The sequence below is a fragment of the Crocuta crocuta genome, unplaced genomic scaffold (genome assembly GCF_008692635.1).
Source record: "Crocuta crocuta isolate KB4526 unplaced genomic scaffold, BGI_CrCroc_1.0 scaffold6, whole genome shotgun sequence".
Classification (NCBI taxonomy): domain Eukaryota; kingdom Metazoa; phylum Chordata; class Mammalia; order Carnivora; family Hyaenidae; genus Crocuta; species Crocuta crocuta.
The window spans coordinates 2470805-2489757 of record NW_027531917.1 but is presented as its reverse complement, the minus strand read 5'-3'; the positions used below and the strand labels follow the sequence as shown (position 1 = coordinate 2489757).

At 35.9% G+C, this 18953-nt stretch overlaps 1 protein-coding gene across 1 annotated transcript in view; it reads right to left on the bottom strand.

The window, feature by feature from the left end:
* Positions 1–18953, bottom strand: part of ABI3BP (ABI family member 3 binding protein) — a 204694-nt gene that overhangs the window by 59732 nt on the left and 126009 nt on the right. The window contains exons 49-54 of the mRNA XM_077774920.1: positions 18376–18450; positions 14482–14556; positions 8014–8073; positions 7367–7414; positions 6363–6443; positions 1658–1735 (exon numbers count right to left, since the gene is read on the bottom strand). Of these exons, the coding sequence (XP_077631046.1) occupies positions 1658–1735; positions 6363–6443; positions 7367–7414; positions 8014–8073; positions 14482–14556; positions 18376–18450 (417 nt within the window). The remainder of the gene's footprint in view (positions 1–1657; positions 1736–6362; positions 6444–7366; positions 7415–8013; positions 8074–14481; positions 14557–18375; positions 18451–18953) is intronic.

Below are 18953 nucleotides of genomic sequence, written 5' to 3'. Positions count from 1 at the left end.
GTGACTCAGTCTGTTAAGCATCTGACTTCAGCTTAGGTCATGATCTCGGGTTCATGGGTTCAAGCTCCACAGTGGGCTCTCCACTGTCTGCACAGGACTCACTTCAGATCCTCTATGACCCTCTCTCTCTGCCCCTCGATTTTTTGCTCTCTCTCTCTCTCTCAAAAATAAACAAACATTTTGGGGTGCCTGGGAGGCTAAGTAGGTTAAGCGTCCAACTTCGGCTCAGGTTATGGTGGGTGTGAGCCCCACGTTGGGTCTGTGCTGACAGCTCAGAGCCCAGAACCTGCTTTGGATTCTGTGTCTTCCTCTTTCTCTGCCCCTTCCACACTGGTGTTGTCTCTCTCTCTGTCTCTCAAAAATAAACATTAAAAAATTAAAAAAAATACTTTAAAAAGTTAACAAGCAGAAAGGTAATAAGGTGAATAATAAACATTAAAAACATAATAAAAATGAAACCAAACAAGGTAAAGAAGATTGAGAAATTTTACAAGAATTATCTTCAGCCATAAGGTGCTCTAGTCATATTTATTTACAATAAGTACTGCTCTACTTATGAAATGTCCTAAAATTAGATTTCTTTTTATCATCATTTTCTATTATTTCAAACTTCTTCCTCCAAATTTTGTTCACAAATTGTAATTTACGATAAGTAAAATCAGTTTACCTTTTGGTTTTTGGATTCCTACCATATGAAAGAGGTAGAGATGAGGAAAAGGGATCATTTAGAACAAAAAGAAAAGAAACTACAAAAATATAAGAAATCCACAACTGGTTATAACCTAAATACGATAGAAAAATACAAAAAGGAAAGATTTCTGCAAGCATAAAGATGAGATAGAGCTTTGTGTAGGTGAGTAACACTTCCCAAAAAAGTAGGAAGGAAGAAATAAAAGAAGGAAATCTCCCTCAAACCCTTCCTAGATGTTTAAATATTAAGTCATTTTCTTTGAGAGAGAAAGAGAAAGAAAGAGAGAAGAGCAAGCAAAGGAGAGGGACAGAAGGAGGGAGAGTATCTTAAGCAGGTTACACACTCAGCACAGAACCTGATGTGGGGCTCAATCCCACGACCCTGGGATCATGACCTGAGCCGAAAAGAAGAATCAGACTCTCAGTTGACTGAGACACCCAGGTACCCCAAATATGATGTCATCTTTAAAAACTGATTTTTCTTACTACTTGTTTCTTTCCTCAGGCTGCAATATCAATGTGGTCAGCAAGTAGAAGAGAAGGGACAGAGGAAGATGAAGAGCGAGTGAGAAAGGAGGAGGGAGAAGTAAGAGGGGGAGGAATAGGAGGAGAAAGAAAAGAATGGGGAAGAATAAAGATAATAAAAACTTTTATTTATCAGATGTGGAAAATGAGGCAAATGAAGGTTAAGCAAAGAAAAAAGGGGGTGGGGAGGCTTTTATTCTTAGTTATCAGCATCAAGTGGTTGATCATATATTCAAAAGTAAAGTTCTAACTAAAGAAACTGTCCTCCCTACATTCAAGCGAAGTACGTATCAATATTCATATTCGGCTGATGTCCTCCGTCTATGAAATGAAGAAAACTAATCCATTGTGATGAAAACTGACATTCTGAAAAGAAAATTTCTTTTCTGATTAAAGATGAAAAAGAAAAGTTTCCTACACAGAAGTGGGGCAATAACATTACCCTGAGTTGTCTTTGTCAATTCAGTTGTTAGTGGAATCTTAGTTGTAAAGAATTCTCGGGTGGATTGTTCTGTTTCTGCTGGGGAAAAACAGAGGAAGGTGACTGGCTTTAAATAATTATCACCATGAACTTGTCAAAAAACCCACACTTTTTTCCCACCCCATGCAGTGAAAAAAAGGAAATTGCATTTATAAGTATGCCTAGTCATCATAATATTTTAAGGTTAAAGGTACATTTTAATAACTAATTTATTCTATTTACTATTGCACTATTATGTTAATAATAATTATAAGGATTTTCAAAAGCTTTCAGTTCACAATTATTGTTTCATGACCCTAGACATGGCTGTTCTTGAATTGTGCCTGTTAACTGTTTTTATATATTATTGCCTTCATGCCTCCTCTCTATCCCATAAACTCCATAAGTTATTTACGTGAGCTGGAAAAGAAATACGTATTATGAAAAGAGGTACATTTATGCCATGTAGGAATAAACATTCTTCTACTTATGTCACACAAGAATCAAAGTTGGGTTATTGACATAGACACATTTCTCCTTACCAAATAAAATAAGTGTAGCAATACTTCTACACCAATATTAATTTGTGTTGTCACAGCATCATATAGACATAGAAATTTACATTGTTCACTTTGCCACACGCTGTATCCAAGGAAATACTGGGTACATATAATAAATGGTCATCTTTTCTGCCCTGGTTTGTAATCTGGCTTTTGCTCATAACAGAGATACTTGTGAGTTGGCAGCTAATGGTTCCTGCTTCAATAAACCGAGATGCATTTAAACAAATGAGGAGTAGAAGATAGATAATTAGTATATCTAGCAGTGGTTCTTGAAAAGTACTTTTAGCTTTGCCATCATGGGTGATGTTCACTTCAAAGGCCATGGCTAGAATATATGAGTATTTGGAAATTAGGGTGTATTTGCTCAGTTTAAAATTTTTTTCCTTCAAAAATGATTTCATTTGGAAATGCAATCAGTAACTTCATCTCAGTAGACACACACAAAGGATAGGTTTATTTGAAAAGGGGCATAGGGAAGAAAATAAGGCCAGTGATTTAAACACAGCCACATGGGATGTAGCTTGGACAGGGCAGAGGAACCAGCAAAAAAAACCTCAAAAAACAAAAAACAAAACACCCTGTGAACTCTTGTTTTCTGATTTATTTTCAGTTGGAGGTCAGGCAAAGTGGGGTTTCCCATGCAGTGAATACACTGGGGCTGAACTCCTTGAAAACATGGCCCAATCATCCCCACCAACCTTCCTGTTGCTTCTATCTATCCTTGTTTTTTCCAGGTGACTCACATGCCCATAAGATTAGCCTGACTACCATTCTCCACACTGCCTCTCTCCCATCTGTCTTTAACCTGAAAGGACATTTCACATCTTTAACTTCAACTCTCAACCCAATTTGAAAATCCAGGGTAAATGTCACCTCCTCTCTGAAGCCTCCTCTGATGCACCTGGTGGTTTGTTTGTTTAGCATGTACCTTATTTCTCTGTCACACTCACTGTATGAGCAATACTGGGGTGAATCCCAGGAGCTCTGGTCACTGAGTATGTGGGTTCCAATCCAGCTTTGACATTAGCTGTGTGACTTGGCCGAATTTTCAAATATCTCTATGCCCCAATTTTCTAATGTGTAAAATGGGGCAAGTAATACCAAGTTATGTGATTCAAATTAAAACAAGAAAAACTTCCAAACTCTTTCTATGACTAGCATTACCTTGATTCCCAAACCAGACAAAGATCCAACTAAAAAGGAGAATTGCAGACCAATATCCTGATGAATATGGATGCATAAATCCTCAACAAGATATGAGCCAACCGGATCCAAAAATACATTAAAAGAATTATTCACCATGACTAAGTGGAATTTATCTGGGATGCAGGGCTGGTTCAATATCCGCAAAACAATCAATGTGATACATCACATCAATAAAAGAAAGAACAAGAACCACAGGATCGTCTCAATAGATGCAGAGAAAGCATTTGACAAAATACAGCATCCTTTCTTGATAAAAACCCTCAAGAAAGTAGGGATAGAGGGATCATACCTCAAAATCATAAAAGTCATATATGAAAGACCCACTGCTAATATCATTCTCAATGGGGAAAAACTGAAAGCTTTCCCCCTAAGGTCAGGAACACAAAAGGGATGTCCACTCTCACCACTGAATTCAACACCACATTGGAAGTCTTAGCTTCAGCCATAAGCCAACACAAAGGAATAAAAAGCAACCACATCAGTCAGGAGGAAGTCACTCTTCACAGATGACATGATAATCTCTATGGAAAACTCAAAAGATTCCACCAAAAAAATGCTAGAACTGATCCAAGAATTCAGCAAAGTTGCAGGATATAAAATCAATGCACAGAAATCAGTTGCATTACTATATACCAATAATGATACAGAAAGAAATCAAGGATTCGATCCCATTAACAATTGGGCCAAAAGACATAAAACACCTAGGAATAAATCTAACCAAAGAGGTTAAAATTCTAAACACTGAAACTATAGAAAGCCTATGAAAGAAACTGAAGAAGACACACACACACAAAGAAAAATATTCCATGCTCCTGGATTGGAAGAACAAACATGGTTAAAATGTTGACACTACCCAAAGCAATCTACATATTCAGTGAAATCCCTATCAGAATAACACCAGCCTTCTTTACAGAGCTAGAACAAACAATCCTAAAATTTGTATAGAACCAGAAAAGACCCAAGAATAGCCAAAACAATCTTGAAAAAGAAAACCGAAGCTGGAGGCATCACATTCTCGGACTTCAAGACATATTACAAAGCTTTAATCATCAAGATAATATGGTACTGGCACAAAAACAGGCACTCAGATCAATGCAACAGAATGGACCCACAAACATATGGCCAACTAATCTTTGACAAAGCAGGAAAGAATATCCAATGGAATAAAGACAACCTCTTCAGCAAATGGTACTGGGAAAACTGGACAGAGACATGAAGAAAAATGAACCCAGATGGTATTCTTACACCATACACAAAAATAAACTCAAAATGGATGAAAGATCTAAACATAAGACAGGAAGCCATCAAAATCCTAGAGGATAAAGCAGGCAAAAGTCTCTTTGACCTCGGCTGCAGCAACTTCTTACTCAACATGTCTCTGGAGGCAAGAGAATCAAAATGAAGTATTGGGAGCTCTTCAAAATAAAAAGCTTCTGCACAGTGAAGGAAACAATCAGCAAAACTAAAAGGCAACCAACAGAATGGGAGAAGATATTTGCAAATGACATACCAGATAAAGGGTTAGTATCCAAAATCTATAAAGAACTTTTCAAACTTGACACCCCAAAAACAAATAAGCCAGTGAAGAAATGGGCAAAAGACATGAATAGGCACTTCTATAAAGAAGATATCCAGATGCCTAACAGACACAAGAATTAATGCTCAACATCACTCATCATCAGGGAAATACAAATTATAACCACACTGAGATTCCACCTCACACCTGTCAGAATGGCTAACATTAACAACTCAGACAACATTAGATGTTGAGGAGGATGCAGAGAAAAAGGATTTCTTTGGCACTACTGATAGGAATGCAAACTAGTGCAGCCACTCTGGAAAACAGTATGGAGGTTCCTCAAAAATTAAAAATAGAACTACCCTATAATCCAGCAATTGCACTACTAGGTATTTATCCAAGGGATACAGGTGTGCTGTTTCAAAGGGGCACATGCACCCCAATGTTTATAGCAGTGCTACTGACAATAGCCAAAGTATGGAAAGACCCAAATGTCCATCAATGGATGAATGAATAAAGATGTGGTATGTGTATACAATGGAGTATTACCCAACAATGAAAAAGAATGAAACCTTGCCATTTGCAATTACGTGGATGGAACTGGAACTGGAGGGTATTATGCTAAGTGAAATTAGTCAGAGAAAGACAAATATCATATGACCTCACTTATATGAGGAATTTAAGATACAAAACAGATAAACATACCGGAAGGGAAGCAAAAATAATATAAAAAACAGGGAGGGGGACAAAACATAGAAGAGAACAAACAGAGGGTTGTTGGAGGGGTCATGGGAGGGGGATGGTTGAAATGGGTATGGGGCATTAGGAAATCTACTTCTGAAATCATTTTTGTGCTATATGCTAATTAACTTGGATGTACATTAAACAATAAATACTTTTAAAAAAAAAACCCAAACACATAGCCCATTACTAAATCCTGTGTTCATATTAGATGCTGAACTTGCTAGGGTAAGGATTCACCCTCAAAACAATTTCTTTTTTGGAATTTCTGTTGCTTAGCATTTCACTTAGCACCCATAAAATACTCCGTAAATATTAGATGAAACTTTTCTTTCCAAAGGCAGCTATAAATATGGATAAAGCAACCAAAAAGTATACAATTGATATACTTTAGGAGCATTCTTTTTAAAGCAGTTAAAATTTTATCAGGATGTTTTAAAATGTTCTCATTTTTTATTAAAAACCAAAATAACTTTTTAAAGGACAAGTATACAGTTAATGTAAAAGAATCAAATGAAATGGATATTTTTTATAATGATAGAAAAAGACCCTCTATTGTTTGGAAACATCCCATGAACACAACGTACGTATGGTTACCTCAAGGGCAATCCCTAAAATGTAGGTCCTCCTTGGACTGAAATCTGAAAACAAAACTCACCCAGAGTGCTTTGCAATTCCTCCTGACTAGTACTTGGTGAAATCATAGGTATAAAAGGGCTGCCTCGTGTCTCTAAAGGAACTGGAAAAAAAAAAAAATAGGAGTGATATCAATCTTGAGATGTGAAATCCAGCACCAAGCCAGAATGATATTACACGAGTTTCCTTCGTTTGAAACAGAAAAAGGAAGAAATTAGGTGGATCATGAAGAAGAGAGTTAGGTGTACACAGAACCTTCACAGAAATGACTGTGAAATATAATAATAATGGTTCTCAACTGTTTGTTGTTGTTGTTCTTTCCTACCAGGATAGATAAGAAATAACAGTCAATGTTTGACATGCTCTATGACCACTCCTGGTTAAGATGGAATAGAAGTTAGAAACAGTCGTGGTCTGTCAGCTGTGGTGCGTGCTCTCTCTCTCTCTCTCTCTCTCTCTCTCTCTGTGTGTGTGTGTGTGTGTGTGTTCATATTAGATGCTGAACTTGCTAGGGTAAGAATTCACCAAGAGAACATACAGGATTACAAAATGAGTGAAAAATATTCAGTATTGTAGTGGTTATCTGGAGTCTCCTCAAGTTTATTTTTAAAAATAGACCATTGGCAAATTTCAGTATTTTGACAGATATTAATAATAATTACTTGCCAGAACTTTTCATAACTGGTCACATGCTAGTGTGTTGTAACACTACAGCTGAGAACCACTGAAACTGCAGAAAATATTAACTCGATGGACATGAGCATGTAGAATCATTCTGAGCATGGAAATACAGAGGCAGGTAGGTGAAGAAGAGCTCAGTAGTAAGCTGTCTTAAGTTGGTCTTCAGAGCAAGGCCTTTAAAACAGTGAAACCATTGCTTTTTTATTTTGGAAAGAGTAGGAGTAATGACAATGAGATGATGAAATGGATTAAGAAGACACGATGTTCAATATGATAAGTTGAGAAAGACCTGCAATTTGTAGCAAAGAAAACAATTAGAGTTGGTTGATAGGGGAAAACCATTACCTATTGTTGTCTCTGGTGGATCAATTCTAAAGGTAACAGGTTGCAGAACTAGGCCAAAAGCAAACCGAGGAAATATATTTATAAGAATTTACTACCTGGTGAAGTAAACATCATTTCTGTGTTTCTATATGCTTCCATCTGAACATTTAAACATTCTCAAAGAATCACAATAAGTATGAGAAATTTCTGCATATTAGATGCCACTTAGGAAACTTAGTATGGCTAAAACATTAAAGATAGCATTCATTCACTATGACATTGAGGACAATTTTTGAGTAGGCATGCACATTTTTGACACAGTACACCCACAGTGGAATGGAGTTATATTTGCATTTTGAAAGAATGTAAAAAAGTGGTTGGCTCAGTTAATAAATATGTTTTATAATTTTAGTATGATCTCCTTTTAAATGGAAACACTTCCAGGGAAAATAAACTAATTATATACTATTCCCTCATGTTAATCAGAGAAAATAAATTCAAGCAATTCATCAGATTAAATCTTCACAACAAAGAAATACACATTTTGTATCTATAATTTTCTCCAAACTTGTTTCACATCACAATTATTAAAAAATATATTTACCTCAAGAACATTTTTTTTTTTTTAAAGATGCTTCCTAGCTGGGGAAACAAAGTAATTTATTTACCAGGTTCATGCTGAGAGACTTCAGGCTCTGGTTTTGGGGTAAGGAGCACATCTCTTGGAACTGAAAGAAAAAGATTATAAAACACTGTACTCTAAATGTCACATCTGGAGCGAAACGAAACCCACAAATACAATATCCTGAAAAACATGAATAAAGCAATGATATTTTCACAACAGCTAAAGAGTAAAAAGCCAAGAACATGACTGATATTTTCAAAATATAAAAAAAGTTACTTGTATGAGGAAGGTTCTGGTGGTCATTAAAATTGGTCACAGTACATTGTGAAGCCTCTCTTGGGGAAAAGAAAAGAGGAAATAATGAATGTCATTAAATAAGAGAAGGTGGTTCCGTTGGTAGAGCATGTGACTCTTGATCTCAGAGTTATAGGTTCGAGTCCCATGTTGGCTATAGATCTTATTACTTAAAAATAAAATCCTAAAATAAAAAGAAAAGAAAACCAGAAAGTCAGTTTTTGGTTGATGTGGTTAGCTGCCATTTGATATTCATGCTAAGAGTCCACTAAGAGCAATAGCAAATACATTGCCCTAGATAATGTAGGCATAAATGGCCTGCAAATTAAGGGAGACAGCAAGAAAGACAAATTCTTGAAGATTTATTACCAGGAGAAAATGGAACAAGAAGAAACTGCTCATCATTAGAAGATACTACATATAAAGTTTGGGAGAATGCTTGTTACATAGTAAATGCTAGATAAATGTTGCCATTTTTGTCATTCTTAGTGATGTGGCTCCAGGTATATTAGGTTTCAAGGTCTCCTGACAGATAAAAGAATGACAACTAAGGACAAAAATGTCAGCTAAAAGAGACCTACTTAGAGTTGGTCTCTTATATCCAGTACATTTTTTAACATCTGTTCCCAGTTCTATTTTGGCGAAATAAAATAGTAGGCTGGGAATTTGATGCCTTAATTTTCACTAAGGAAAATGCCAAGGTAATTTGTTTATTATTATTATAGATTTATATATTCTTTCTAAGAACAAGGCAAAGTGCTTCTTTGGCTCAGTTTCCCCACAAAGAGGTCCTTCTCAGACCTACTATCTTGCTGAAAGGTTTTCATTCTACACTGAAGATTTGGTAAGTACCAGTGTCCCTTTGGTAGATACTGTTATTTTCTTGTATCTTAAATGATACTGGGGAAAAAATTAGGATTCGGGCTAGAATTCTACCTCAGGAAAGCCAAGGAAAACTTTTGCTCCATGAGGTGGCCAAGCACCACTTTACCATTAGTGTAGAAAAAGGTTATATTAGGTTATAGACACTCTCTCTTAACTGCTTTACAGGATCATATTTAACTTACATATCACATGTGTTCTTAGTCTAGGCCACAAAATCCCAATGATGTTATAGTTGTAGAATTTGGTACATTGAGTAGAATTTTGACTGAGAAACTTTATGAGCTAAAAGGTAACATCCCCAGGAACTTGAAAATTTGAATTACTAATTTGTTTAATGTTTATTCATTTATTTTACAGAGAGATAGATAGAGAGAAGAAGGGAGGGAGGGAGATACAGAATCGAAGCAATCTCCAGACTCCAAGCTATCAGCACAGAGCCTGATGTGGGGCTCGAACCCATGAACCATGAGATTATGACCTGAGCCAAAATCAGACACATAACTGACTGAGCCACCGAGACACTCCTGAATTTTTTGAAGAAAAAAAAAAACCCTCAAAAAGATCAGTGGTCAATAAAAATAGAGAAAACTTACCACAATAGTGAATGTTTGACCTTTGCTATGTAGTATTTTTGAGGAATTGAATGGTAAAATATGAGAAATTTCCAGTTGTAAATCTAAATGTTTATCTGGTGAGTGAAAGACTGATTTGGCTCTGTGAAGATCATGGCTATATAAAGCAGCCTGTAGTTTATAAATACCCTAATTGGCTACGGTTCTAAACTACAGAGGACCTGGGATTAAGTAGAGGCTGAGAAGAAACGTGCTATCAATAAACCCACCATGTACTGTAAATACATTACTTGCTGCCTGCTTTAGTTTACTGAGGAATGTAGGCAGGGGTAATGTGGATTCCTGCTGCTGCAATTGGCACTTTTTAACCATGAAGTGATGATTTAATAAACTGTCACTGCAGACTTTCTAAAGCAGGTGAAACCAGTGGAAAGGAATAGAAATATTCACAGCAAAGGGATATGAATCATTCTCTTGGTCAACTGCAGCTCCAAGAAATGAAGACTTTTTTTTTTTTTTTCCCATTTCCCTATGTGGCATATCTCCATATATATAATTTAACAAAAGCGTGATTCCTAAAATCTGAATCTTCAATGTGGCAGAAACTTAGTGTAAATAATGACAATTTATATGAAAAGGCAGTTTTGATTTCCTTATGTTAATATTTTTATAATACATGTAATTAATATATAATACTGTTATTATATTTAGACTCCATTATATCAACCAATTTATCACTTTTATTAACTAACCGACTATATTAACTGTCTTTTTAAATAAAGTACACCAATCCAAAGAAAAATTCAATGAAGGCAATTATGAATGGAAGTGTCTAATATGGACAAATCTACATCAATGTACATGAATGTTTCACTAGCGTAGATGAGAGAATTAATCTGTTATTCTCCAATAAAGGTGGTAGAATATGAAGTCTTCATGGGGTTTAGTCCTGCAGTAAGCTACAAAGAGACTGACTTGGAAAAGTAAAACATGTGGACTATCCACCATTTTCACCTCCACATTCTCTGTTCCTTTATCCTAACCTTGTACCCTTAGATTCCATCTAGGAGGATGCAGATCTCCCACCAGTTTGAAGGTCACTTTCTGAGCTTTACCTGTGCCACTGGGCCACCTTCTCTTCTAGGGGCTTCCATTATTTCTATTATCTTACAAGTTTCTCCATTAGTCCATATTTCCATTTATCCATCATTTCCTCCCTCTTCACCTATTAAACAGTCCAAATGCTCCATTATCCTAAAAATAGTAATCATTTTCTTGATATGGCCTCTGCTTCAAACCATCCTTTCCTTGCTTGCTCTCATTCATACAATCAAAAAACGATTGGCCTTTGCATCCTGGTCTCTCAATTGTATCTTCATCTGCTGTGGTCTGGCTTCCACTTTACTGATCTCCTGCAACCATGGATCCACAATGCTCTATCCATAGCTCTCAAGTCCAAATGCTCTGAGGTCTTGAGACTTCAGAACTTTTATTAACTAATTAGACAGTTAAGGTCTTTTATTAACTAATTAGACAGCAAAACCTGACTAGACCAGACCTAAGGCTAATTATAATTTTTATTCTCTTTTATTTATACTACTTACTGAAAAAATATTCATGTATTTGGTATATGTTCCATTTTAGCCTTTCTAAAATCTTAAAACTGCTGGATTTGAAGCATGGACCCACAGGTTTCAGATATGGGTTTCTAGATCTGCACTGTCAGGTCCAGCAGTTCCTCAAATTCCTCTCTACCTCACTTGTTGCTGAGCACCCTTCCCTGCCTTGCCTCCTGAGGCCTTCCTTCCTGGTACTCTCCTGTATTTTTGGCACCAACTTCTGCTGGTTCGTCTTCCCCTATTCATTTCCTAAATGTAACTGTCCCCCAAGTCTTTTACCTCTGACCTCTTATTTTCTCAGTCTATACTTTCTTTTGGATGATGTCATTCACCCACAAGATTTAAATAACCTTCTATATGTAGACAGGCGATTCCCAAAATCGATATCCCAAATCTTAACTTTGGCTTAGAAATACAGAAATACATTTCAGCCCCCAGTTAGACATTCCCACTTGCAAGTTGTAGTGGTCCTCCAAACCCTTTATGTTTCCTGCCTTAGTAAATGGCGTTATCATCTACCATTTGTCCAAGCTAGAATCAACAGTGACATACTCCTCTCCATAGCCACATCTAGTCATTGCCTACATACTAATGATTCTGCCTCCAAAGGCATTTCATCATTATTCTCTCATTTACTAACTGCAAAAATGCTACAGTGAGGCTGTGAATTAAAATTTACCAGAGAGTAGTTATATGGAACATTTGTGAAGATTGCATAATTTGCTGAAATTTAGATTTTCTTCCTGGTTCACTTCCAATAACTGAAGTCTCTCCAAGTATCTGTGGGCCAGAAGAGTCACCATAAGCCAAGACAGCTCTTTGTTTAGAAATAGATCTACAAAGAAAGCCCAGCTCTGTTGATCTAGGTATCAGGGCCAGTCCTTTGCTGTGAATTTGAAATCCTTCTTTTAAGGCAGATCTGAAGAAAATCCAGTTCTGTTTTGGTTGTGGACATGGCATGTGGGCTCAATTTGTTTAGATTTCTCATTAAGTGTTAGAGAGATAATTCAACTGAGTGGCTTGAAGATAGTTTTTGAAAGCCTAAGTGGATGAAACCTGTGTTGTACCTAGGAATCTATGAAAGGAAGAGATGGATCGCATTATCTTAGACTGACTTGTTTGATACAGGTCTAAAAACTCCAGTTTGTTACCTCTGATATCTCTCAGAATAAATTTTGGGATAAACCTTGTGATAAAATATAACTCTGTCTTGGGATGCCCAGGTGGCTCAGTTGGTCGAGCATCCGACTTCAGCTCAGGTCATGATCTCAAGGTTTGTGAGTTCGAATTCTGCATTGGGCTCTGTGCTGTCAGTACAGAGCCTGGAGCCTGCTTTGGATTCTGTGTCTCCCTCTCTCTGTTTCTCTCTCTCTCGAAAATAAATAAACATTAAAAAAATATTAACTCTGTCTTGATTTCAGCAGTACATTTTACATTTTCTAACTTTTGCAGACCATCTATTTCTCTAGGATACAAGTACATATTAAATATATGTGTAATTTCCCCTCTGCTTTCTGAGATACAACCTATAGGGGCTGGTAAACTGGTCCTTGAGTTTGTTAGGACGTAAACTTGAGCCCAGATAGGACCAAGAAACTGAGCACAGCAGAACCTAGTCTGTTTGAACACTTGTGAGAAAACTGAAGATTATTCCTGTAAGCATCACACCCCTGGAGCAACAGCGGAGTCCCTGATGAATACAGTGGTGGCCCAGCACCGGGTTTAGAGCCGGAATTCTAGCTGAGCCTGTGGAATGGAGAGTCAACAGAATAAGCCCAATGGAGGCTCCAGAGGGCAGTTTGTGCTGTTGTCCCTGTGCTCAAATTCACAGGTTAGACTTCCTGTGAAAAATAAGGCATCGGTGGAATTAAGGAAAATATTTGGCATTTAAGAAGAAAAAAATTACATACTAGATATATTGGTTAATGAGATTAAGTCACATCAGGACCAACATTACCTTCTTTAACATGAAGGAAAAGCCAAAAAAATCACTCAAATCTACTGTTGTTATCATTAATGACTCCATTACTGTTACACTCTTTCCCTACAACTGACAATAAGAAATTGAACTTTTGCAAGTGGAAAGACCTTTTGCAAGTTTTTTTCTTATTGGTGTCTGTAGCATTGGCTGTTACATTTAGTGGTGTGAATTTAAATTCTAAACTTCCGGGCAAAGGAGCCTCTCTCTGGCCTACCACCACATGCAACCACCAGACTCCCACAGCAGCAGCAATACCACCTGCTTACAAATTGCAAGACATTTATAGCAAGTAAATTCAGGTTTCCTTCCAAAATGCCATCATTTCATGCTACAGCTTAGAAATCCTTTGCTTCTGGGAATGTTCCATAGGCTTCTAGGAGCATCCAGAAATTTATAATAATTGGACCATTAAAAAAGAATTTTAGCATTTCTTGGATCGCTTAGTTAAAAATTAGCTTGGTTTGGTTTATTAGAGAACTGTTCAGCTAATTGTGGCTTGTTAAGCTCACTCGAGGACCTAAAGAATTGGCAGCAAGACTCAGGGAATGTTTGGGTCCTTGCAGGTATAATATGAAATTATTTATTCCAGTAAATGGAAAAAAGACCTTCTCAGATAATAGGCAAGAAATGGATTTGTAGCTAAAGAAATGTTTTGTGTGAGTGAAAATTTTATTTCTCAACCTAAGCTATTGCTCCATGAACCGGTAAAATAGCATTTGACAGAAAAAACAAAAACAGAAACAAAAACAAACAAAAAACCTCAACGCTGGGTAGTGTAAAATTACTGAACTGAAGATAATGCAAAACACTTTTATCATTTTATGTGGTAAAAGTCTCAAATTCTTAATCTTGTTTTGGTGGGCCATTTGAACATAATACAGTTAGCATTGGTAGGTTTATTTTTGTTATATGAGAATATTAGTTCTAGAAGGAGGATTTACCCTTGGCATAATTTGCTGCCTTTTAACTGTATCAACAGGTTACTATATGAACACCTGGATAACGTATGAAGCCTCTGAGATGCTCATGCATTGGATGATTCAACATGGCATCTGAACATAAGTGAGGTATTGACCTCACATCTGTCAGATCTCAGGTATCATTACAGCAGAGTGTGACAGGAGAATGCATTTGGCTTAAAAATGAAATAATTCATTTACCAGGTGGAGTAGAGGACACTTCAGGACTTGGTGACGTTTTTGGCTTTGAAGTAACACGCTGGGGTACCTTACGAGCTGAAAGAGAGAACTCAGATCATGAGTCATTTTGTTTCAGCATCTCCCAGGCATGCTTAACATGTAAGATGTGACAGATTGTATCCCTGACCACTGATGAAAAAAAAGTATTGAATTGGGAGTGAGATGGAAAAATAAACCTTAAGCTCTAAAAATTTATCAGTAAGAATTCTAGATACTTTAAGAAAAATGTTTTCTGAGAAACCACAAAATATGACTAAGCATAAGGGGAGGATGGATAAAGTTTTTTGTTTTTGAAATCTTTATTTCAGAAAAGATAGCAATTAAATTAATGCAAGAGTACTCTTCTGGATGTTTGTTTGACTCATCAAATCCACCCTCATGTCTTTCTGTGAAGATTAATTCAGTGAAGTCAGAGTACAAGCCAACGAAGCATGGATAAGCTTAAAGTCAGCTCTGCCAACAGCAAAAGAGAAGTAGAAAAGAACTGGAGCGAGTAGGCTTGCATTCCACACCCTCTGCCATTCTTAGTCCCCAAATCAATCTTTAAACTCACAACTCTTTCTTTGGAGTAAAGAGGTACTAATAGATACCAGAAAAAAAGGTCTAATTTATTTACAGCTCATTTTATAATTTCAAAAATGGTTTTATAAGGATTGTGCCCTTTGATCCTCACCATAATCATGGAAGAAAGGAATTATGACCTTCACTCACAGCTTGGCTTGGTGACTTTCTGCCTGAGGTTACATGGTAATAAATACCAGTGATGAGACTTGAACTGAATGTCGAGGTCTAGACATAAGTACTAGATGCAAACACTTGTACTTTCTAGATCCCAGTGCCGAGATCACATTTTAAGTTGTTTCTCATTTTTTAGGTGGAAATAATAAACCTGTCTTAACTCAAAGGGTGGTTTTGAGAATTACATGTGAAATGTCAAAATAATGCAAAAACTATATAAAAATTCTTTCCACTTCTAGAAGATTTTTACAAATTTGACATTGAAAGGTCTGTGTATATTCTGATTCTCATGTTGTTCATCTCTACATAAACCAGAAGCACCCATAGTTTTGACGGTTGTAAGATTTATCAGGATAAAATTAATAATGGGGTTGTTGACTATTACCTATAAACACAGGAATCTAAAAATCAAACCTTTATTCAATGACAAAATACTTTTGATGATTTGTTCCAAACTTTTTAATTCCACTTTGCCCTTAAATCTTGCCATCTAAGTATAAATAGGAAGAGAGATGGTATGCCCAATTATAACATTTCATTCTGAAAAAAGTAGCGGGTGGTCACACCGTGTTGCACTTAATGTTATACACACTGCTGTTGGGGATCCCTTTACAGTCTAACAATAATAATTTGCATTTGGTATTGTACACAGGACAGAACATTCTCTCACCCAGATGACCTTTTGAAATTTACATTAGCTAGTCAAGGTTAAGGGAGAAAGTACCAGCACTCGATTATTCATCTTTGAATGATTTAGTGATGCATATGTATACATACACAAACATTCCTAGGATCTATTCAGGAAGATCATTCTCTTGGGTAAGGGAATTCCTAATTTCACCCACTTTTAAGGGGAATAATTAGAATGCATTTGCTTCTTCACAACTGACTTTCCAAATCGTTCTCTTGTGTTAAGTGGCAAAGACAAGGCAGAAATATTTGGGTTGCAGTTACTTTCCATGGGAGATGCTGATGGGCTGAGAGTTGCCTCAGTTGGGACAGAATTAAGAGGCTGTCTTGTTATGGGTTGACAACCACTCTAAAATTTCAGGGTTAGAGAGTAGAATGCACTAATCATATGAATTTAGCCATTCTGAAGTCGCATATCTTGTTGAATAAAATTGGCTAAAGGTCTAAATAAAAATTAAACAAATTTGAATTTTAGAATAGGGGAAATTAGAGTAAGCCTCAGATTTACTACATGTATTTCTGTAAGTACAGAGTATACAGCTCAAAGGATAAAATGAGGTCTTCTTTGTTGCCTCATATCTCCTTTACTTTTAAAATTTTTACTAACCAGGAATTTATATTCCTGATGTCTTAACACTCAGCACTTATTTTCCATCTTTTATTTTCCAACACTCATCAAGTTTTCATGCTTTCTTCTCTTCATTTCTCCTTTCTCTGCTACTTTTGTTCTATGCTTTACATTTAAATAAAAAGCTGACAGCTGCTTCTTCCCATGTGATTTTATCTGTTGAGTTTTTATGGTCAGATTTTAATTTTCTACCAATTTAATATACTTGCTTTGCTTTTTTGTTCTTATTCTATTCATTAATGATTATTTACTAATCTTTGTTTTTCATAGTATTTCTTATGTATTAATATTTCAAGTGTATTTATTATTATTATTTAAAATTTTACATTCCATGGAATTTTGGCCATGGTATTTTCATACACTATGTATCACACTCATATTATTTTCATAGCAAAGCTTTGGTAATTAAAGAAAACACATTTAAAAATACATTAAAGCATATTTAAAATCATTAGCTAGATGTTGAACATAGAGCTGTGTTTTAAGAAATTTTCCTTTAAAGAAAAAAATGATAGGCCAAATTTCTCTTAGAATCAGATGTTAAAGACCATGCCCAAATCTACAGTTTTTTTTTCTCTTGGTAGGGATACTGACATATGATTAATGGATTAGTATTCAGAATTCAGAACTACTACCTTGATAAAGCATAATTTGATGCTGCTAACATTTCCCTTTCCCCAGACCATAAGTGGTAGTGAAGGCTTCTTTTCTAGCAAATTGAGTAGGTGCACCTTCATACATTTTGGAAGTAGACCATGCATAATTGGTATATTTAAATTTACATGATGAGCCTAGACTTAAAGTCCTTGACCACAGAAGGATGCAATTCTGTCTCACATCCCATGTCTGGTACACAGTCACAGAATGCAGTGAATAATTGTTGAATGACTAACTGATGAAAGGAATTAGTTAATCACTTAAGCACTGAGGAGTGATATAATTTGAAATTAGACAAAAGAGATGATCAATGACAACAGACCAAGTACATGCTTGGAGTAGGAACCAATGCTAGAAGTGTTCAGAAGAACTGAATGTATCATACTAACAGATGGATTGCAGAGGATAGGTGAGGAAGAGGAGTAAAAATTAGATTTAAAATACTGAGAACCTGCCACAGACATAAATGAGAAATTGAAAGGCGGAAAAGATGATGAACTTTGAGGCATGTCAAGTTGGGTAGCCCCAAGTAGAGATCCTCTGAGGAAGTTGGAGAAATTGGACAAAAATCTTGGTTGAGAAGTTAGGGTTAGATTTAACTATTTAAATAAGAGCCTCTTGAATAGACTGAAAAATAGTTTATAATGACTCTTGTTCGGGTCCTTATCACAATTTTACAGCAAAAGAACCAAAGCAATAGTATATAATTATTGTTATAGGAGAGAATATATATATAAAATATATATTATATATATATATTATATATATAAATCTTCATGAGATACTTTAAATAAAATCTACTGGAATTTAAAAATAATAGGTGATTGGCAGGGAGAGGGACATTCAAGGGCCATGGAAGGAACAGGTGTTCCCACACTCAGAGAGGCAATGGAAATAAGCAGGCTACTCTGGAGAAATTCCATTCTTCTCCAGCTCCCTCTTCAAATAATGTAATAATAGGGAAGCTTTCTGGAATAAGCTATTCCAGTAACATACTTTTTGATGTTCAAAAATAAATGTAAATATTATGTTTCAAAGGGAAACTTGTTTTACGAGAGTTAAAAAGCAACTCCACTATATATCAATAGAATAATTTCACTAATATCAAATTCTTCAGGCAAGAATATAAAATATGGTTTTACCTGGCTGTGTTTGTGGGATTCTTGGACGTGGAGATGTTTTTGGTTTGGGAGAAGCTCGCGGTGTCTGTTTGGGAGCTAAAAGAAAGAATATAGGTTTGTAGCTCTTGAGCGTGTCAAGAATCACAGTATCTAAGCCTGCAGAATCTCAAAGATGAAGACCTAAATACACCGCAGTTAATGCAATTAAAGCTTTCAAAGAACTACAAAATAAAGGGAAATAAATTTCCTATATTATTATAATGGAAAACAAAACAAGTAAGTACATTAAATGATATCTAAGATATTCAGCTGGCAAACAAAATATCCACTTCAAATACCTTTTGAAAGGTTAAAAAAATTTCATAATAACAAGAATTCATCCTTATTATAGGTTTATACTGTTTTACCAGAATATTTCAGTATAATATTTTAAGTGCAGATAAACACAATTTCTTCTAAAAACAAAGTTGGTATGTCACATTCCGAATATACCTAGAAAATGAGTGTATTTTAATACCAAGTGCTAATGGAAAAAATCTTAGTAAACCCAATAGTTTTCACTGGTCATTCTGGGGAAGAAAATTGAATAGAAATGGAAA